Consider the following 23188-nt stretch of genomic DNA (forward strand, 5'->3'; position numbering starts at 1 on the left):
TGTGAGCTGCCTGTGTAACGAATAAGAAATAGAAGCAGATGGGAAGGGATGGACCTCCAGCATCTATATCAGTTCACTGCTGCTTCACTGCTAAAGCAACGTCACATTCAGAGTTGCTCTACACCACACTTCCCAGTTGAGACTTCCTTCAATTCAGTGTTGGTGCTGACCTTTAAAGCCCTAAATGGCCTCGGTCCAGTATACCTGAAGGAGCGTCTCCACCCCCATTGTTCTGCCCGGACACTGAGGTCCAGCGCCAAGGGCCTTCTGGCGGTTTCCTCATTGCAAGAAGCCAAGTTGGAGGGAACCAGGCAGAGGGCCTTCTCGGTAGTGGCGCCCGCCCTATGGAACACCCTCCCACCAGATGTCAAAGAGAAAAACAGCTACCAGATTTTTAGAAGACATCTGAAGGCAGCCCTGTTTAGGGAGGCTTTTAATGTTTAATAGATTACTGTATTTTATTTTTCTGTTGGAAGCCGCCCAGAGTGGCTGGGGAAACCCAGCCAGATGGGCGGGGTATAAAAAATAAATTATTATTATTATTATTATTATTATTATTATTATTATTATTATTTGGTGAAGCTGCCTGTGGTCTTTGCAAACATGCCATAATAAATTTGCTAGCCTTATGATGCTACAAGATTAATATTTTTGTTTTGCTGCAACAATAGTTTTATTGCTTTTAGTTTGCTAAATTTGATATCTTTTCTATTTTATCTTTTTTCTTATCTTATTGTACATCAGTTTGGTAACTTTCCCTGTTTATCAATTTGCAAAGACGCCCAATACCTCATAACAGAATTTTATGGGGAGGGGAATATAGTCCATTTGGAACACTCGTCCTCACGTTACCCAGAAAGCAGAATTCTTTCTATGTCTATGAAACTTACTTTATGCTGGATTTGAAAGCTGCTCTGCAACATTAAACAAGAAAAGTTCTAAAAACTGGCATCAGAACAAAGTATTCTGCCAAGCAGAGAGAAGATTTGGAGTCTTTCCCCCAAGACCACAGTAGGGGAAAGAAGGAATGTGGCTGTTTCATAGATATAGCTGAAGAAGTCATAAACTATCAGTCCAAGCTAACAGCTAAGCTGGTTTTGGAAAACAAAGATGCTCATTTGATCTCAGTTAAGAAGGAGCAGGAATTGTTCTCTTAGGCGAATTGCAGAGAACATTCATGCTTTGTACAATCACTTTCTCATTTCCTGTGATCAAACTATTTAAATTTAATCTGGTGGGGAGGGGACAAATTATTTCTTCCTTGTATGCAAATCCTGTACATCTTGATGTACTGTATGCGGAGGCCTCATATTTAAGGCATTCCCCAGGAGCTTTCTAGGAATACTGACACATATAAACAAGCGTTCAAAAGAGCAACTGCCTGGCTTCCCCTCAGTGATTTCCGGTTTTTAGTTCGCAGAGCTTGGCAATCATGTCTGAAGTTCCTGACAGTCATTACAAGGCTCACCCATGTGGCATTTGCACAACACATTGCTGTCAACTGGGTGGTTGTTACAATCTTCTTAATGTAGGGGAAATGAGGAAAATGTGACATCTTTTTGCTAGTAAATTTCTATATTTGGATTTGCCATAACTCAGTTGCAAGGAGAACTAGCAAATGCATTAACAAAGAGGTTGGTCACAGTTTTACTAGTTGTGTGGTGATACCCTGATCCCTCCCGGAATAAATAAAGACACAGGACACATTGCATAAGGTTAATGGGCATAAAAGGCCACAACTTTATTGATTACGGATGTAGAGAGGTATTGGCTTAGGCATTGGATCTAACCGTCTATATCCGACTCCAGCCCGCTGGGCTGGCAGTCTGTGAAGAGTTAACCACCGTTGGGTGAGCCCTGTGATGCGGATGGGGCCACCGCTAAGGGGCGTGCCTTAGGCCCTCACCTACAGCTTTGGATATGGCCACGCCCCCGGACCCCTTAAGGGAGTACCCTTCAGCATTTTGGGGGAGGTGATGGCAGCAATCTCCCCCCCACCTATAACCTTTCAGAGATAATCCAATGCCTAACCGCCCAAACCAAAGTTGTGACGAGTTGCTACAAAGTAGGGGGAAAAAACCACCAGGCCAGAGCAAATTTGCCAAGTGGGAAAAATTCCTACCAAGCCCCTCAACGGCGACCAACCAAGGTTCATAGCAATGTCAAAAGGAGAGCCCTGCCTAAGGGAAGGGTGGGCGGGAAAACCGTTGCGGCTGGGGTCAGGAACGAAGAGACTGAGCCCCGGCCCGCGCTCCCTTAAGTTGGTGAGCCACACCCCCCCTGGGACATCCGGATTGGATGCGCCCGGGAGCGCCGCCCAGGGCCCAGCCAATGGCTGGGAGGATGACAGCCATCCCCCCCCCAGCACGTGCCGGGCTCGTGGTGCCCACAATCTCCCCTCCTTCTACGGCGGAAGGGACTCTCTGTATCACGTGTTTAGAATGGTACTTTCCAACAACAATCTTCTAGTTAATCTTCTAGCAATTTCACTGGCAATGTTCAACATGACTGCACATGTGCCCCCAACCCCCAAAATTCAGGACAGATAAAAGAAAGTCTGTCTTCAAGCAGTGCATAGTTAAACTATGGAACTGGATCCCACCGGAGGCAGTGATGGCCACCAACTTGGATGGCTTTGAAAGAGGACTGGACAGATTTGTGGAGGCTGTCAGTGCCTACTAGCCATGATGAAGGCTATGCCATTCTGCACTGTGGAACGCAGTAGGTCTCTGACGACCAGTTGCTGGAAACCAGAGGAGGTGAGAGTGCTGTTGTGCTTGAGTCCTGCTCTCGGGTTTCTCACAGGCCTGTGGTTGGCTACTGTGAGGACAGAATGTTGACCTGATCTAACAGGATCTTCTTATGTTCTTAAAAAGATGGACTTCATCCAGTATAGCCCTGTATGTAGCAACACAGTCATATAAAAATTTTATTAGGCCTAGTCTAGACAGGTTCAGATTCATTCAGTGTAGACAAGTAACTCATCTCATAATTCTAGTTACAGGTAGGTAGCCGTGTTGGTCTGAGTCGAAGCAAAATAAAAAATTCCTTCAGTAGCACCTTAAAGACCAACTAAGTTTATATTTTGGTATGAGCTTTCGTGCGCATGCACACTTCTTCATACCAAAATATAAACTTAGTTGGTCTTTAAGGTGCTACTGAAGGAATTTTTTTATTTTGCTTCGACTCAGACCAACACGGCTACCTACCTGTAACTAGAACTATGGAAGGCACCACATTGAGCCGCATGAAATGGAAGTCCATCAACCTTGAAGAAGTGTGCATGCACACGAAAGCTCATACCAAAATATCATCTCATAATAAAAACTTTCGGTGGAAGAGAGAAAGTTTCAATGTTCCTCGTAGAACAGGAAGTGAGAGGGAAATCTCCATGCATAAATAATAGCATTCCAGGTAGAAGCACATCATGGTAAACTGCTTTGATGTTATTTTTATGAATTTGGGTCTCTCTCTCTCTGTGTGTGTGTGTGTGTGTGTGTGTGTGTGTGGTGTGTAGCTAGGCTTTGGTATAAAACCAAAGAAACAAACATTGAAATGCAAACATCCGTAATTAAAATACACACTACAGCAATCCCATTAGAATGCTAAAATATAAACATCCATAATTAAAATATGTAGTGAAACAATCCCATTAAAACAAGACAGCAATTAAATTATTTACATTATTTATATAAATGATTTACACAAGGGGTTTCAAGATATTCTTCTGAAGGACTATGAGGTGAAATGTACACACATATAAAAAACGTTCTGAAAATGCTTTTTTAAAGTGTTTTTTTTAAAATACATTGAATTTTGCATAAGGCTTACCATCTAGTGTCGCATTGCATTTTGCACTTAAAACACACTTAAAACGTTTTATTTGCAGCTGTATAGCTAAGTCCTGAGTTTCACAACTCTTACATTCAGAACAATACACTTATTCACTTTTTTGCGCACCCATTTCAATACTGTTTTATATTTCATGTGAGCAGTGTACGTCTCCCTTGCATTTCCTGAAATTTTATTTATTTATGTATTTCACAGGCTTTATATACTGCTTGATTACATTTTTTAAAAAAAACACACCTCAAAGTGCTTTACAGAAACTGCTCTACCCCACATTACTCCAGGAGTGGGGAACCTTTGGCCCTCCAGAGATGTTGCTGAACTACAACTCCCATCAGCCCCTGCAGCAAGCATGGCCAACACCCAAGGATGACGATGATGGGAGTTGTAATTCAGACAATTCCTTGAGATGTCAGATTTTGCTACATGCCTTAGTTACTTCCCATTTCACTACTGTAACAAGCTCCATGTGGGGCTGCCTTTGAAAAGTGTTCGTAAACTTCAGCTGGCCCAAAAAAGCTGCAGCCAGGCTCTAGACCGGGGCTGGTTATAGAGAGCAAATGTCTTCCTTGTTACAACAGCTGCACTGGTTACCAATCTGTTTCCGGGCACAATTCAAAGTGCTAGTTATGACCTATAAAGCCCAATACAGCTTAGGTCTAGGCCAGGCATCCCCAAACTGCGGCCCTCCAGATGTTTTGGCCTACAACTCCCATGATCCCTAGCTAACAGGACCAGTATTTGGGGAAGATGGGGATTGTAGTCTAGGCTATCTGAAAGACCAGATTCCCTCATACAAACCTGCTTGGGCCCTGAGATCTTCAGGGGAAGCCCTTCTCTCTGTCTTGCCACCCGCAAAGGCAAGCTTCGTGAGGACACAGGAGAGGACCTTCTTGGTAGCTGCTCCCAGACTTTGGAATTCCCTCCCTAGAAATACTAGACTGGCTCCCTCCTTGTCCTTCCATCAGCAGATGAAGACTTTCTTGTTCCAACAGGCTTTTGAGAACTGACTATTTTTAAGTAAAGGGCTGGTGCTGTGATGTTTTCATTGCGATTATCATAAATGATAGAGACAGACAGACAGACAGACAAACAGATAGACAGACCATTAGCATTTAATTGCATTTTAATTATGTTTGTTTTCTTTGTCTTTAGCTCTTTCTGTTTTATCTATAAGCTTCCTTGAGTCCCTGTCTGGAGTAAAAGTGGGATATGAATAAATATACAGAGGTACCTTGGTTCTCGAATGGCTTAGTTGTCGAACAAATCGGCTCCCGAATGCCGCAAACCCAGAAGTAAGTGTTCTGGTTTGCAAACGTTTTTCGGAAGCCGAATGTCCGACGCAGCTTCCGCTTGAGTGCAGGAAGCTCCTGCAGCCGATCGGAAGCTGCCCCTTGGTTTTCGAAGCACTTCAGGAGTCGAATGGACTCCTAAATTATATCATAAATATAATAAAGATTAATTGTTTAAAACAAATGAGGGGAAAAAATCAAAATTTCAAGTTCTAAAATAGCAACACCCATCTCTACAAATGCTAAAAACAATTAAACTAATTCTAATGGAAGAACATTAGGAGAGCCTGCTGGATCAGCCCAAAGGGGGCCCGTCGAGCCCAGCATCCTGCTCTGACAGTGGCCAACCAAATGCCTCCATGGGAAACCTGCATGGGAAACCCTAGCACAAGAGCCCTCTCTCCTCCTGTGGCTTCCAGCAACTGGTATTCAGAAGCATTGCTGCCTTTTACTATAGAGGCAGAGCACAGCCATTGATGCTAGTACCTGTTGATCGCTTTCTATTCCATGTTTTTACCCAATCCGCTTTAAAGCCATCCATACTGCCTCCTGTGGGAGCGAGTTCCCTAGTTTAATTATGCACTAACTGCAGAATGACTTTCTTTTATCTGTCCTGCCTTTTATCTTTCACATCAACAGTTGTACAATTGATATTCAGTAAGTGGCTGGGTCACACTTCAGTAGGGAAATCCTTCTTCAGTAGGTGCCGAAACATCACATTTATCCCCACATGCACCAGCACGGTCCGCTCTGCTCCCTCCTTCCCCCCTTGCAGAGGATGCTCTGAAGTGCCCCATTAAAAGCATTTAGCTGAATATGCTTAGAATCAGTTACAGGTAGGTAGCTATGTTGGTCTGGCGTAGTCGAAACAAAATTTTAAAAAATCCTTCCAGTAGCACCTTAGAGACCAGCTAAGTTTGTCATTGGTATGAGCTTTCGTGTGCATGCACACTTCTTCAGAATCTTAGAATCAGATAAGCAAAGCTGGTCCCTGGTCATGGGGAGGCTTGTAAGTGTGTTCAGCCAGGACTTAGACGCTTTCTACTGTGGGGTGGGACTAGTCCTGCACCACCTATTCCTGTTGTCATTGCTTGCTTAGGCATCATGCCCAGATCCAATCCTGTACAGTCCTCACTTCACTCCTTTCTGCAGACATTTTAGGTGAACCACAAAATGGTGCCCCCCTCCCCATCAGAGAAGAAGGGGTGAGTGGAGATCAGGAACAAGAGGGCAAGAAAGATTGACATCAGGATCTGCTGCCCCTATGGATCCTGCTACCTGAGACCCTGCCTTTCTCACTTTGATATGGGTTGTTTGCTTCCAGAGCAACCAACCCATGCCTCTACCAACTTGGGTGGCATAAAAAGAAAACTGGACAAATTCATGAAGGAATAGTATGTTGGCATACACGCTGAAGACCTGGGCTCCAAGCCCCCCCCCCCCCGGTTAACATCTGCCGGGTGTCTTCTCCCTCCGATAGCCAACCGGAACACAATCCAGGCTCTGGGCGAACCTGAACACGTAATCTGCAGAGTTCATCCAGCGTTAGCGTGGTTTGGCAGCAGCAGCAACAAGAAAAGAAGAGAGAAGTTCTTGCATATTTACAAGCAGTTTATTCTAGAAGCATATCAAAGCATGTACAGATATGTCTTCCTCCTTCTCTCCATAGCGAAAGTAAAGTAACCAACATTACAATAGCACAACAAACGGAAGTATACATCATGTGACACATTCAACATCCTCTTCCAAGCCTGTTCCTGTTTAAGGTGGAACAGAATCTACTATGAAATCCTAACATAGTAGCCATCAGTGGCTACTAGCCATGATTACTATGCTCAGCCTCCAAGGTCAGAGGCAGCAATGGCCATCTGTTGGCCAAACTAGATGCTGGACTAGATGGGCCAGTGGCCAGATCCAGCAGGGTCATCTTATGTTCTTATGTTCTCCTTGTTGCTGTATGTTAGGCATTCCAGAGCAGCAGAAGCCAAGGCAACATGGTACATTTGTTTTCAATGTAATATTGACCACGAGGTAACAAGACCACAACTTGTGTTGGGTCAAAGAGAAAAAGAATGACGGGGGAAGTACATCGCAAAGATGTGGACTGTATTGACTGGCAAATGCAAGAGAAAATATTTCTCAATAAACCTAATTGATGCACTGTAAGTAAAGGAACATTATAGATTAAATGTGTTGGGAACAGAACATGAAAGTTAGTCTATCACAATTTGACTCGCTGTCTAACTCTTATCCCTCTCTAACAACATCAAAATTAACCTGTGTGTATCCTTTACTGTATATCAGAAAGCATAAAGTAGGGTAGCAACCCATTTTACTCTGCAACTTGGGCCAAAGATAGAGTTCTACTTATTTCTTAAAACCAGAACATTCACACTCTCCCTGCATGCAATCAATTTTGAGCTGGCTGCTAAGTCAACCATTGCAAACCAGTGAAAATTGTGCTCACACCCTGCAAAATATTATTGGCTTGTACTATTGACAAGTAACCCTAATCAAGGAAAAGCTGAGGGTTAATAGAAGGAGGATATCCAGTTTTTTCCTATTATTATTATTATTCATATTAATATTATTAAATTTATGACCAGCCGGTCTCAAGTTGGGTTACAACAATTGAAAATTGAAAACAGTTGGAACAGAATACAGTCGCCAAGGATTGGGTGGCTACTGAAAACACATCTTAGACTGATAACCAGACACAGCTCCTTATGTACACAAGAAACAGGCATCTTGTTCCTGGCAAAGAGAGGACAGACTCAGCAAATCTCTATTTGACTATATTAAACCCAGAAACCTTAGCACAGCCTTTGCCAACTATCAGCTCCCATCAATTACAGCCAGCACTGCCTTGATGGTGCCAAGCATTCTGCATGAGGAACTCCCTCCTGCAAAGCTTGACAGAGATGCAAAGTGATATTGTTGATACAGATAGGTGTTGATTGACTTCTCTGAGCTGCAAGCTTATGGGGCTGGTGATGTGTATCTAAAAGGAGAATGGGAGCGTTACAAGTCCCATATTCTTCTCTGACTTGGATTAAAATCTGAGCCTTAAAAGAATACCCAATTTGCCCTCCAAGCCACCAAACCTCACTCTCCAGCCATGGCTGGCCTTACCATTAGGTGGAGAGAGGCACCCCTGGAGAACACTTGAAAGGGAGGTAGACCACTGGAGAATACATGAAGGGGGGAGAGCCCCACCCTGCATTCTAAGTCATCTTGGCTGCCCGCTACCATCTATTTTTAAATAAATCCCAGGCACTAATTGTCTCTCAGAAATAGCTCAGACACAGCTCCTCCCTCCGGAAGATTTTGTAGGTCTTCGCAGAGTCTGAGCTCTGACTGAGCAGCAGTCGGTGTCCAGAACTTGCTCAAAAAGTAGAGTTGCATTTAAAAACACTCTGTACATATGCACAGGATGTTTTTGTTTTGTTTTTATTCCAGGCAGTAGACGAGTGTTCTGAAAGAAAATACTGCTTGATTCATACTACACCAGGGCATTACAAGCTGAGCAAATTTGTATTTCAAACAAGGTTGTAATGAGGTTTGGGAACTTGTATTTTAAAACAAAACTCCAAAATGCTTGCCATGCCCTGCCACAGCCACTTGGGTAGCAGAGCTGTGATACACCAAGGTCTCTTTTCCTCTGTGCTGGGCTCCAGGTTTGCAACCATACATTATTAGGTAGGTACTGAAAAGTGGTTGCCTCGTGAGCATCACGTTGCCACAATCAGCCTTAAGGTTTAATCAATATTCCATTGCATACCATGAGGAGGTGTTTTTTAAAAGTAGCAATATTGAATTGCCTTGTGTAAAATACACACTCGACTAATGGAGTGCTTCATCTTTTAAAGAAATATCTCTGCCTAGGAAGAATGTCTGAATGGTAATATAGTGTAGCAGGACTTTCCTCTAGATGTCTTTTGGCAGAGATTGGTCCATGAAAAATGCAAATGGCATTCGGGAGTAGCATGCAAGAACAGAGCTTCTACAGGTAGGAGCAGTACAAACAGCCATTACCATAATTACCATACAGTGACCAACATAATAAAATGTGAAAGCCATGTTACTTTTCTATAATGTGGAGGGGCGGGGAGCCTTCACAGGCACCTGGAGACTAAATTTTACAGGCTTTTGGCTGTGAAATGGGCAAAGGCTTTCATCCGCAACAACCTATTTAATCAGATGTGAAGTTGTAACTGGGGGAAGTGTGTGTGCTTGCCATTTATAGAGTATCTCAGAGCAGGAATGGACAAGATTTTTTCCCATCAATAATCACTTGGTGATAAGTAGTGGAGAGCGGGACACAGTTTTCTTTCCCTCTAACATGGGTCCTATTATTTTCCCATATTGCATATGTGGGAGGTGGGGACTTCATAGTGTGTTCATGTCAGAGAGGGAACCCTTGAACTGGCCAGGACTTCCAGATTCACAGCTCCTTCCTCAAAGAAGGAGAAACCGAGAGTGACTGTCTAAACCAGGCATCCCCAAACTGCGGCCCTCCAGATATTTTGGCCTACAACTCCCATGATCCCTAGCTAACAGGACCAGTGGTCGGGGGAGATGGGAATTGTAGTCCGAAACATCAGGAGGGCCGAAGTTTGGGGATGCCTGGTCTAAACCATGGTGTATAAATACTGTTGCTCTAGAGGAAATGCCATTATTGCATTTTGCATCATTTCTAATGATGATTAGTTAGTGGCTTTCTAGCATTTCTCTTCCTCCGAGGAGTACAGAGCCACATGTGAAGCAGAAAGACAGGCAGTAGTTTCCTCCCAACAAAGATCCAGAGCAGGGAGTTCTTCCCACATCCAAATCTAACCCTCAGCCTTGTGCAGCCTGGCACCCTCCAGATGTTTCGGACTGTAACTCCCATCCGACATGCTGTGCTGGCTGGTGCTGATGAGGAGGGCAAAACTGCTGGAGGGCACCAAGTTGGGGAAAGCTGGTCCATTTCTCTCTTCCTAGTGAGTGGCAGCCCCACGGGTGCTTAAGCAAGGGGCAGGTGTTTTCAGGTGGACTTATTCACAAACAGATGGGCACAGGCATGTAAAATATTCTTGTGATTACATAGCCGAAGGAGTCTTAATGGGAAAAATCTATCACACACCAAAGGCTGATAGCTTTGAATTCCCCCCAGTATTCTCCTTTGCAAAGGCAAAAAAAGGATGCATGTTTCACACTTGGCTGAGGACGCTAGGATTGGATTCTGCCTCTCTTCATCTCACAGCTACGGCCCAGCCTCCTTCTTTATCTATGCATCAGTCTGGGCTCTACTTTGATGGGCAGTTGCATCCCCCTGAAATGGATTGCTTGCAGCAGGTGAACTGGATGGCAATGGGCCTTGGAGGCAAGTACCTGCTTGGTACTTGTCAGTCTAGAGCTTGGGACTGACATTTGCAGAGCAGAGGCACCAATGCAAGGGGAAGGCAGCCATGAGGATGAGGATGCCTCCCGGAAGAGGCCTCGGAGCTGCCACCTTGCTGATGGAGGCCTCCCTGGTGATGTGCCTCTTGGCCCCAGCAGATGTTTGGGAAAATAATGACATCTGACTAGTTTGCGTTCCAGCTAGCTTTGGCGTTCAGGGGAGGCTTGCACCACCCGGCTCATCTCGCTCGCCCTGCTTCTCCGTGGCAGAATACCAGCCAACTCAGCTATGCAAGCAAACACCTGCAAAAGGCTTAGGCAAGTGTGAGAGCACCGGAGAGCAGGTGCTGCCAGTCAGAGTAGGCGATACTGCACTAGATGTGCAAAAAAAAAAATTGACCTGGTATAAGACATCACCTCACATTTCTATAAGCCCAAGTACTGGTACAGAGCAGCTTCAGGAGAGAGTGATTTGTAGATGGGGTGGAGGAACAGAGTATGAACCCTTCCTTGTCTGCTACTCTGCTGCTACGAGAAACCAGCAGACAGAAGGAAAGCCTGCAGTAGCCAGGAAGCCTTGCAAGAGGGCAAAGGGAGGACTTTATGCCATCATTGCTTCCTGTATCTCCAAACCCTGCTCGAAGGCCTAAAGTACATTGCCTTCATGCTGACTCCTAGTATAGCCCACAAGCATCAGGGGCCCGTGAGAGGTTTTAGGCAGTCTCTCCATAAGGACAAGATACTGCCATTGGGCCAGTAAGCAGTGGGGCAGAGACAAGAAGACATAACTAGATCTTTCCAGTCTTGCTGCAGACCCAGTTCTGAAACAGAAAGAGCCTTGGTCTGTTTGGTGGGTGACTTATGCTGGAGAATGGATGCAGGTGGGGAATCTGATCCTGTTGGTTCTCCTGGTGTTCTCAACAACTTTGACAGCATCAGCCCTTTGGAACTTTTTCTTGTATCCTTTTGTCTGGTTTGGGACTGGGAAGCATAGTGTTATGGTGGCTCCAATCCTTCTTGTAGAACTGGTCCCAGAAGGGGGTATTGGATGCCCAGGACCAAAAGGTGGTGGCAGACGTAGCTTTTACACTCACTTCTCTGTGCAACTCCTTTCCTGGCAAGAAGCCACTCCACCCATTATGCCTGCCTGTACCAACAAGGGCCAAAGGGGAGGATCTGCTTCCTCGCCCCCCCCCAAGCTGTGCCTCCACAAGCCAGTCCAGGCTCTGCACAGGTTCCAGTTAAGACCGACGGTTGGGTAATAAAAATAGTAATAACCCAAAGGAAGGCTGGTGCCTTGTTAGAGTCATGCTTTCTCAGAAGGCTGTCTTTCTGCAAATATCAAATGTGACAGTGGAGAATAACTGAAATGTGTTAAGTAGAAACCCCAAGTAAGTGCTGACAGAGCCTGAACACTAATGATGCTAATTAGTGATATTCCCAGAGATAGGGCCATGGTGGGACTGGGGGACACAGGACCCTCAGTCTGGCTTTTCAGCTCTCATTGCAGAATTCTTAGTGAATATCAATTAAGTCTAGGAAATGCCACTCTCTCATTAGGAAGCCTAAAAATGTAAGCAAGAAAAACAAACAAGCTGTGGTATCTGCCAGGAAGCTTGTCAAAGTCTTTTAATTAAACTTGCCCCATGTATGTTTTGAGTAGTCCATCTTTATCTTGTGTCATGCACACGAAAGCTCATACCAATGACAAACTTAGTTGGTCTCTAAGGTGCTACTGGAAGGATTTTTTTATTTTCTTTCCCCTGTTAATCACATTGGTGAGCCCAGCCAATCAGGGATCACACCATGAATAGGTTGTTGTTGCTATTATTATTATTATTATTATTATTATTATTATTATTATTATTAATTACGCACCCTTCACCCTAGGGTCCCAGGGTGGGTTGCAACATTTAAACACAATATTAAATAAATTATGTTAATAGTGTTATAATGTTGATTACTAATCAGAGTTGAATGCCTAATGACATGATTGGGTGTAATTAATTGCAAGGGAAATTTAACTGCCCCCCCCCCAAGAAATGCTAAGAACAACATCAGTGGAGCACCCATTACCAGCTTCAGTTTGTTCACCAGCTACATCCAGTTAGTCTTACCACAGTGGACCATGCATTCATAACCTTACATTTAGATGGTTGCAACGCACTACCGGTATATGAGGGGCTACTTCTTGCATCTGGTTTAGAAGCTGCAGCTAGTTCATATGCAACTGCTAGAAGTCCAGCGGGTGCCCAGTTTCTCATACATTGCTTTACTGTTTAAAGAACTGCACTGGTTACCAGTCAGATATGGAGCCTGCTTCAGAGCTTTGCTGTTGAAATCTTAGGCCCTAAGCAACTTGGGGCCACTGCTTCCCTTAGCACACACCAAGATGATCTTAAGATTATCCGAGGAGACATTGTTGGTCAGGCTACAACAGAAGTATATCTTATCAATGAGAGCACCTAACCTCTGGGATACCCTTGAGAAGTCAATAATCAGTTTTAAATGGGTTGATGGGGCTGGTGTGAATTGTAGTAAAGCAAAAGTTGGATGGTCCTAGTTTAGCTATCCATTGATTAAAGAGTCCTTCCTTGGGAAGAACCTCCATCCAGGAGGTTGGGCTGGCAGGATCTTTCTTCTCCATGGCCCCTGTGGTTGTATGTGCCACTGCTTGCCACTGAGCCTAACACTCAAGCCAGATTTGATGCCCTTTGCTGGTGCTGTTGAAAGCTCTTTGTAGCATACCACCTGTCAGTGGATCTGACCAGCAGGACTGGTACCTTCCCACCAGCTCTATGCCTTCCCTTGTGTGAGAGAAGAGAGAAAAGAAGGAAAACAAACTTTTGTGGCTGGTTCAGATGCAACTTCAAGCTATGGTTTGGCACTACATGAACAGGCTTTGTGCCTCCATCATCCCTGCAAATGCCCCCATTTCTTCCATCACTTCTGGTTTAGCAGCAAACTATATTTTCTTATTAAGGGACGCAGGTGGCACTGTGGGTTAAACCACAGAGCCTAGGGCAGGGGTCCCCAAACTACGGCCCGGGGGCCGGATGCGGCCCAATTGGCCTGCCAATCCGGCCTGCGACGACCCCCGCCGCCCGCTCTTACGGCGTGCAGCGCGGCGGCGCGCTTCCAGGGTGGAATAAGCACCGAAAATCCGTTGTGCGCATGCGTATGGGCCTCTCCCGACCCGGAAGAGGTCATTTCTGGTGCACTTCCGGGTCGGGGGAGGCCCATACGCATGCGCACAACGGATTTTCGGTGCTTATTCCACCCTGGAAGCGCGCCGCCGCGCCAGTAAGCGCCCGTGCGCATGCGCACGGGCGCGCATTCCCCCGCCCGCCGGCCCGCACAGGCGCGCGCTCCCCGTCCTCCGGCCCGCCGCGCGATCGGCGCGGTGGGAACCGGCCCAAACGCCGGTAAGTCTGGGGATCCCTGGCCTAGGGCTTGCCGATCAGAAGGTCAGCGGTTCGAATCCCTGCGACGGGGTGAGCTCCCATTCCTCGGTCCCAGCTCCTGCCCACCTAGCAGTTCGAAAGCACATCAAAGTGCAAGTAGATAAACAAGTACCACTACAGCGGGAAGGTAAATGGCGTTTCTGTTTGCTGCTCTGGTTTGCCAGAAGCGGCTTTGTCATGCTGGCCACATGACCTGGAAGCTGTAGGCTGGCTCCCTCGGCCAATAATGCGAGATGAGCAGCGCAACCCCAGAGTCAGTCATGACTGGACCTAATGGACAGGGGTCCCTTTACCTTTACCTTTATATTTTCTTATTACAACCACCCACAAAACTAAGATTTACACAAACCATAATCTGTCTGCAAACCAAGCCTGCAGACAACACCTAATCCTGCTTTGTGGGTAAACTATGGTTTGTAGAAATCATAACTTCTGCAGTTTGGCTGCAATAACAGATGGTGGTTTGTCACTAAATTGGAAGGACGTCAAATCATGAAATGGGAGGTGGAGGTGAATAAACTGAAGGATAATTCACAAAGCACTTACTGTATTTTTCGGTGTATAAGACTAGGCGGCTTTTCCTAAAAAATAATGTCAAAAATTAGGGTACATCTCCCCCCCCCCCATTTTCTTAAATCTGAGTCCCCAAAAATAGGGGGCATCTTATACATGGGGGTGTCTTATAGACTGAAAAATACGGTAATTGTAGTTCAGTGTTACTTCTGAATAAGTAAAGAAGAAGAAATGAGTACCATGTTTCAGAAAAAAGAAACCAGATCTTGGGTTTGAAAAGGTTTGACTTATTGCACTGTGCTCACTGTTGCAACTTAGCAAAGTATTTCCTGAGAGGTTAGTCCCATCCACTCAATTGAGCTTGGTCCCAAGAAGGATGCTTAGGACTGTAGCCTAAATATTATTATTCCTGCCCTCTCCACTTTCCATCAGCAGAAAATGCTCCTAGATTCCAATTCAAATGTTAAGTAAACTCTATTAAAGAAAGAAAAAAGATCCTCCCCAGCGTTTCTCACAGGAAGAATGCAATAAAAAGGAAAGCCTCTGTGAGAATTACAGTACCAAAAAAAGGAAGCTGTAAAAGCCTTGAGTAAACAGCAAACATTAATAACTTGCTCTGAAAGGAAAACAGCTGCAGATTACATCTGCTGGATAAGAAGTTCTTTGGGGCCAGCAAAAGTGTTTCATGCCTTCCTCAACACTGCTGCTGCTTCTGCACAAGGAAATAAGAGGCCTCCTCATCTGTGATCATCTTGAACTGTTAATGTAATGTGTGCACAGGCTCAATGATCATAAATGTCTTAGGGGGCGGTGGGAAAATCCCACCACGGAATCTTAAATCAAAAGGGTTCCCTTGCGAGATGCAAAGGACCCAAACTTTAGACCTGTTTTGCGACACCCACCAAGCCATAGGAAGTTGGCGGCTGCTTCAGGGTCTGTGCCCCTGGAAAGAGAATACTTACTCAGAGTAGACCCTTTGAAATTGATGGGCCATGGCTGGAAGCAGTAATGCAGCCGAACCACTTCCTGGAAGCCACAGGAGGGGAGAGTGCCCTTGTCCTCCAGTTCTGTTTGCAGGCTTCACTTTATGGCATCTGGTTGGCCACTGTGAGGACATGATGCTGGACTGCATGGACCACTGGCCTGATCCAGAAGGCTCTTCTGGTGTTCTCGTGTTCAGTGGAAGCTGGCTTACATCAGTTTCTCCCAAGGCATTTTTATCATTATTTTAAAGACACGTTGTGAAACAGGCTCTCCATGGAAATGTCACTGGCCACTTGAAATGACACTGAAGGCTGGAGGAGATGCAGAAAACACTTTCCTCTGTGCTTCCATCCCTTCTGGATCTATTAACCTTCCTTGCTTCAGTCCATTAATTTCCTCTGCTGCATCAAAAGTGGGCAGCATGCTGCTGGTGGTGACTCTTATCAGCTGGGTTTCTCTTATCAGTAGAGTGGGGGGCTTGCTTGTCAAGGACTAAATGGACAGGTCAAACACAAACCAAGTCACTGTTGGTCGTTAATCAAACCTGTTTTCCAACATGTTCAGGACCAAAGGCTGTCAAGTCAGTACCTGGTTGGCATTGAAAGAACAAGGTTCTATGTCTTCCAGTCTGTCTGTGGAGCGGAACGACGGCACGAAACGAGTCGTCTCACTAACGGACGGACGTTTCGGGCTATTTTGGACCTGTAGGGGAGAGTGTCAGGGCTAGGCACCCGGGGGAGATATGCCAGGCAGTGACACACGACTGGCTCTCCAGTAGCAACTGATAAGAGCATAAGAAGAGCCTGCTGGATCAAGTCCATCAAGTCCATCGAGCCCATCAAGCCCATCAAGTCCAGGATCCTGTTCTCTGGGTGGCCAACCAGATGCTTGTGAGAAACCTGCAAGCAGGATTCAAGCACAAGAGCCCTCTCCCCTCCAGTGGCTTCCAGCAACTGGCATTCAGAAGCAGCTGGTCAGGATTATCACTGGAGCAAGGGGGGTTCTGGGAACAGTGGCAAATGTTGGTCTTTAAAGTAACCTGTGTGTGGTCAAAATTCAGTCCCACCACCATCATCACCTCTCACCTTCCAATTTGCTCAATTCACTAAGTTATTGTTGCAAAGCTTTGCAGTGCCCTCTGGTGTTGGCTCCCAGTGCAGCAGAACTGGTCGCACTGCCCCAAATCTGCCTCTGCTGGGTGTTCTCTGCTCCCTCCTCCAACCAGTGGCACAGGAAGCCTGATGTGCCACACCCCTGCTCCATGCCTTACCTCACATGATAACTACAACCTTATCCAAACCATTCCCACCTTTCCACAGTCTTCAAACATTCCTCAGACCTGGAATCGGGCAGCTGCATCATGCTGGCCTCCAACGTTTTAAAGCAGGGATCCCCAAACTGCGGCCCTCCAGATGTTTTGGCCTACAACTCCCATGATCCCTAGCTAACAGGACCAGTGGTCAGGGATGATGGGAATTGTAGTCCAAAACATCTGGAGGGCCGAAGTCTGGGGATGCCTGTTTTAAAGCTTCAGGGTATTGATTTTTTTTTTTAAAAAAAAAACCACAATGCTTTTTTTTCCATTTAAGCAACAAAGGACAGTTTCCTTCCTGCTGTGGCACTGTTTGTTAAAAGAAGCCAGCCTTTCTTTTTTAAAGGGGCATGCTGTGATATGCTAGAGAAATTCAGAACGGGGGGGGGGTGCAATCTATTTGAGTTTAAGTTAACTTCTATTGATGTCACCTTGTTTTACTTTAATTCTGTTAAGCCTTTCTTTTGCAAGGGTGGCCGCAAACACAGCCTAGATTCAAAGCACATTTATAGCACATGACTCCCCCCCTAAATAATCATGGGAACTGTAGTTTGCTGATGGTTCAGGGAATTGTACTCTGTAAGGGAAAAATTATAGGATTCTTTGGAGGAAGAAATATGCTTTGAGAGTGTGGTAGATAAAAATAAATCTGACTCCACTGTGGGACTTGGGGATGGAAGCATCTCCCGAGACATGTAAAGGAAGCCCATCTCATTGTCCCACCAATGGTTTTAGCCAGGCATCCCCAAACTGCGGCCCTCCAGATGTTTTGGTCTACAACTCCCATGATCCCTAGCTAACAGGACCAGTGGTCGGGGAAGATGGGAATTGTAGTCCAAAACATCTGGAGGGCCGAAGTCTGGGGATGCCTGGTTTTAGCCTTCCTGCAGCAGCATGCCATTAATGGAATTCCTTCCCCTTGGAAGTATGGGTGGTGGCTTCATTGCTGGGGGGTTCCATCCTGCCTGAAATATGTACTTTTTGGCCCAGATCTTTGATGAACAATTGGGTCCTCCCTCAAAGTGGGCACGTGTTGCAGTGAGACCTGGCAACCAAACCCTTGTGTTGTGGGTAGGTACAATTGGTCAGCCACAACACCCTACTGGTAGGTCCCTTGATGCTGGGTTCATTCTGACCAATGGGGACGCTAGCCAAAATGGAGCAAGGGACCTATATATGCCAATGCATGTGACCTGCCCACCTCTCCCTGTATTTAGGGCTTGCACGCTTGACCTTGCTATGCCGTCTTGTGTCGTCTGTCGTTGGGACAGGGGCAGGGCAGGAATTTTCCCCACTTGGCTGATTGGCTGATGCCATTTGGGTTTCACCTGCCGCGTAGCAAATCGTCACAACTTGTAAGGTTGCGGATAGGCTCTGGTTCAGGTGATAGGGATGGGGGACCACTCTCGCCATCCCTATTTGAAGGGGTATTCTGTTAAAGGAATCCAGGGACTCAATGGTTTGGTCCACCCTGCGAGGGGTTGTGCCCGTGTCTGAGTCCAGGGGGACATCTGGGTGGTGGACATAGCATGTCCCCGGCTTTCCGGCTTTCCGCCATGTCAGGTGTTCACCCTAGGCTGACCTATGATGGAGCTCTGGGTCAGCGCTACCTGCCAGGGAGCTAGTCGAACCAGAGCCTATGCAACCACTCACTTGCTGTAATCAATAAAGTTGTGGCCTAAATTCTGCCAAAAACCAAACCGAAATTTGAGTCTTGTCTGAATTTATTTAAGGGGGAGGTTTAAAGGTCTTCACACGCAACTGGAACTAATTTGGCGAGACCTGCTGCAACGGAACTTATCCATTTGCTCTAACAAGGTGGTTGTTTAAATTCCATGTTTGTATCAATTATTTAAATGGTTGTTTTATTGATATGCATCATTATTGCTGAAATGGGAATATTATAAGGTACCCCAGGAACCTGACTTACAGATGGCGCTTGAGAAATGGAACAAATGAATAAATGCATTGAAGGCATGCATGCTAAAGAATGGATACACCCATCCTCAAAACAAATGCCTCAGAATGCCATCCACTTCAGAATGAGTGGTTGTCTTCATGGCAAATAACTTAATAAGTTGTCAAAGCTGTCAAGAAGGGCAAGTGGGCAAGAAGGGCTGTCAAGTGGGCAAAAAGTAGAGCACTATTTACTACACCGGCTCCCAGTACATTTCTGAGCACAATTCAAAGTGTTGGTGCTGACCTTTAAAGCCCTAAATGACCTCAGTTCAGTATACCTGAAGGAGCGTCTCCACCCCCATCGTTCTGCCCAGACACTGAGGTCCAGCACCGAGGGCCTTCTGGCGGTTCCCTCCCTGTGAGAAGTGAGGTGACAGGGAACCAGGCAGAGGGCCTTCTCGGTAGTGGCGCCCACCCTGTGGAATGCCCTCCCATCTGATGTCAAGGAAATAAGCAACTATCTGACTTTTAGCGGACATCTGAAGGCAGCCCTGTTTAGGGAAGTTTTTAATGTTTGAAGTTGTATCGTGTTTCTAATATTCTGTTGGGAGCCGCCCAGAGCGGCTGGGGAAACCCAGCCAGATAGGCGGGGTATAAATAATCAATTATTACTACTAGAAGTAGAATATCTGTGGGTGGTTTTTCAGTAGATAGCCAGAGTTTCTGACTCCCAGAAACTTATGGACACTAAAATGCTGCTGGATTTTTGTGAGGATTGTTTTTTTAAAAAACAAACTTGTGTAGAAACGTAGCAGACTGAACTTAAAGAGTCGAAAAATTAGAAACCAAGAGAAATGAAGATTGACAGATTTGTCCCTCCCTCCCAGGGGGGCTCTCAGCATGGCGGCGTCACCTGACACTCGACGCACAAGGCAGACCGGCTGCTTTGCGTGGGAGTCGCATATGTGTCGCAATGCTTCATTCCAGACTCTGTGGTTGTGGAGGGGTGCAAGAAGTGGAAATAAGATCAGAAAGAAGCGTAGTACCATCTGAGGGTATCTATCTATCTCATGGAATTCAACACTGGCTACAGCTCCCGACTTGTAGCCACACCTTAGGGTCACCCAGATTCATGTGGCTTTGGAGGGGTAACAGGTGTGATCTGCCACTGGTCGGGTTTCACACTCACAGCAGCAAGACCAAAGAAAAGTGCCTCCAATTAAAAAACGTTTGATGGGACTGAGCTGCAGCCTAGCTCTTCCATCAATAGGCTATCATGCTGTTGTGCAACAGCGCGTTGACCCGCAGTTCTCCTTGTCAAAAGTCTAGAGATTGCAAAGCCCCATTAATTAAACTGAAGCTTGCTCAGGCAGCGCTGACAGTGACAAGTGGCCGTATCCTTACCAGAGAGATGCATAAAGAAGCCAGCCAGATTGCATAATCCTCAAGCAATTTAAGTCACACGTTCTCTCCATCTCTCTCTCTCTCTTTTCCTGCATTCACTTCCGAGCAGCTTTGTTAGCACGCTCCATGCCTGCATTGTAATAGACTAGCAGCCAGCGAAGCCGAAGAAGTAGAGGAGCGTTGCCTTGTGTGATGCTGCCACTGCGTGATAGACATTTGTTGGCACAATATTATCCCATTTATATACAGGGGAGTTTGCCTCTTTGAATGGCCCTGGACGATGATCCAGACTCTGGGATAATTAGGTGCAGGTAGGCTGGAAATGCTGTTTGCAAAGAGCTGCAAAATGACAAGAGGCTGGGTGAGAAAGATGCTTGCAAAACAAGGAGTTTTATTGCATTTGGAAGCCTTGGGAGTTGGTGCAGCAAGTCATGTTGCTCCCCCCAGTGCCTTTAGTCATCCTTTGCCCCCCCCCCCAAAAAAAGGTCCCTTTGGTGCTAATAAGAGCTTTCCTCCCATGGCTAAGAGTAGTTGGGGGGAGCTGGCAGCAATATGGATGCAATGGGGGAGGGGGAGCAGCCTGGACCTGCAGAATCCACTGTGAAATCTTTCACCCTTTGTACTGATAGGAAACAATCAGAGTGAAAGGAGATGAGTTGGCCACTAAGTAAGGATTGGCTCCTAGGGTCACTCTGGAGAAGGCGTTGAGGAATTGTTCTGTATGCGCCAAAGCTAAGCATTTAGGAACACTGGAAACAAAAAGGGGCTTCCATTTCAAAAATAGTGCGCACAAGCTGTATTACGTACCATGCAACTTCAAGGAAAATGCAACTCAAGTCACTCCGAAGGAAAATATTGGAGCACCTTTCCCCACGTACAGGCGCAGAAAATGGTAGGTCTAGCTGAAAGGCAGCACATGGAGATCTCCACTGATTGTTTCAGTGCAGCCCTAATGATCATTATTATTGTATACTCTTAAAAGGGGCTGTGGCTGTGAGGGGGCGTGGCAGTGACTGTCCTGAAGGGACTCTGCAGGGCTCAAAGGGCCACTAAACGACTGGTCACTGATCTCATGCTGTGGAAAACTCTTCCAGCAGAGATTCAGCAGACACGCTCGAAGCTCATTCTTAGATGGGTCTTAGAAACATCTTTTACGCTTCTCGTGCTTTTCAGGATGAACCAGTTGTCTTCTGATTAATTTGTATTGTTTTTATGCTATTTTATTATTTCCGTGCCCTTGCGTATTTTCTTGCACTTGATCTTTTATATGAGGGAGCAATCTGTAAATGTAGATATATGAATAGATAATAAACATAATTGTGAATGAGTTTCGATTCAGTGCCGTGTTATGCTGTCCACACAGTCTATTTAGGGAAGTTTTTAATGATTGGTTTTTTAATATATTTTTAATTTTTTGTTGGAAGCCGCCCAGAGTGGCTGGGGAAGCCCAGCCAGATGGGCAGGGTATAAATATATTATTATTATTATTATTATTATTATTATTATTATTACATTTGTAAAGTAACGATAACAACAATTCAAAATTTAATTTAATTTGAAGGGGGGAATTGATAAACCTCATTGACATAGCAAAAAGAAGTTGTGCATTTCTTAGGGTCTCTTTGTAATTAGATGTGTTTGTTATTGCTGGGACTTCCGGTTTCCTTTTTCACTTGTCAGTTACCCACCCTATAGGTCTATTATGGGGTATCATGCCCTCTAATAGCAAACTCTCATCAAAGGCAAAATGAGGCCACTGAGAGAAAAAAAGGTACCAGTGTGCTCAGGGAACCCACACTGTTTGTGGAAGTTCAAAAATATATTTTTTATAAAAAATATATTTTTAACAAATATATTTTATTTTTTATAAAAAATAATAAAAATGGGGGGTAGCCTAATACAGGATTGAGCATGCTCAGTAACCACAGAATGTTGACTGTCAGCTGAAAAATAAAATCAAAAGTGGAGCTTCATGAGGAAGAGAGGGATACTCCTGCCGTAAGGGAATGCAAGCTGGAATCCTGACCAAACACACTTTGATTAGGCACGAGAAAACACTGCCGCATTTTGTTGCAGGTCCCTGCTTGTAATAATACTTTTCTTTCTTTGTTTAGGTCTGAGATATAACATGGGATCACAGCAACCCAAAAAAGTAAGTTGTCTCTTTTGAAAGGTTTTTGGGGGAGCTGCATAATCTGAATCATATCTGAATTACAGAGTGGTGGGAGATGTGCGCAGTGACCTTAGAGACGACGGAATGATTGGAGGAAGAGAGATTGAAGAAGGCAGGAGGTGTCATAATGCCCCAGAATACAGATGTTCTTATTAAATTCTCTCAATTTGTTAGGCCAGTGAAATGCAGCTTCGTTGGCAGCGTGTTAGGATGGATAAATCTGATGCACTTTGCCTGGGAACATTTTGCATATCCACGTTATGTATCAAACTGAACTAATAAAAATCCACTTTTAAGTCGCTTAGAATTGCCGGCATGAAAAAACCTTGGTGAAATTGCTCCATCTAGCGGCTCTTAGTTATTTGCAACGGCTTGAGCTGGCCTGTAAAAACCCCTTTGACATTTATGGGAGCGTTGCGCAGATTTTACCGGCACAGGGAGAAATTCAGTCGCAGATATGTGCTGATCATGACATGCTAGCGGTGGGTTTATAAGCAGAGTCATGAAATATTGCAAACCTGAATGATCCTGAACTCTGCATAATGACCAGCTTATGGTGTCAGTAGGTGTCAATTTGGTTAAAAGCCCATCTGCACAGATGGCTCACATCTTTCTCGAGCAATAAACTGGAAATGCATGGGAGCCCTGGCAGCATAGCTGCCAAGTTATCCCTTTTTTAAAGGGATTTTCCCTTATGCTGAATAGGCTTCCTCGCGAGAAAAGGGAAAACTTGGCAGCTATGCCTGGCAGAGTGAGAGATTCAAGAAAAATCAAATGAAACAAGGCACAAGAGAGGGACCAGACTGCACACATGTAAGCCTGCAATCCTATGCCCCAACCCTTGCCAACCTCCAGATGTTTTGACCATGACTGCCATCGACCTGACAGCTGCTATACACACGCATAACCCCATTGC

General features: G+C 45.4%; 1 protein-coding gene across 1 annotated transcript in view; it reads left to right on the plus strand.

Annotated features, from left to right (window-relative positions):
• The window catches only part of CHST8 (carbohydrate sulfotransferase 8), a 185352-nt gene that overhangs the window by 157819 nt on the left and 4345 nt on the right, over positions 1-23188 (plus strand). Inside the window, exon 2 of the mRNA XM_035121089.2 lies at positions 22214-22251. Within this exon, the coding sequence (XP_034976980.2) occupies positions 22214-22251 (38 nt within the window). The remainder of the gene's footprint in view (positions 1-22213; positions 22252-23188) is intronic.

This window comes from Zootoca vivipara, chromosome 6 (assembly GCF_963506605.1).
Source record: "Zootoca vivipara chromosome 6, rZooViv1.1, whole genome shotgun sequence".
In the NCBI taxonomy this organism is placed as follows: Eukaryota; Metazoa; Chordata; class Lepidosauria; order Squamata; family Lacertidae; genus Zootoca; species Zootoca vivipara.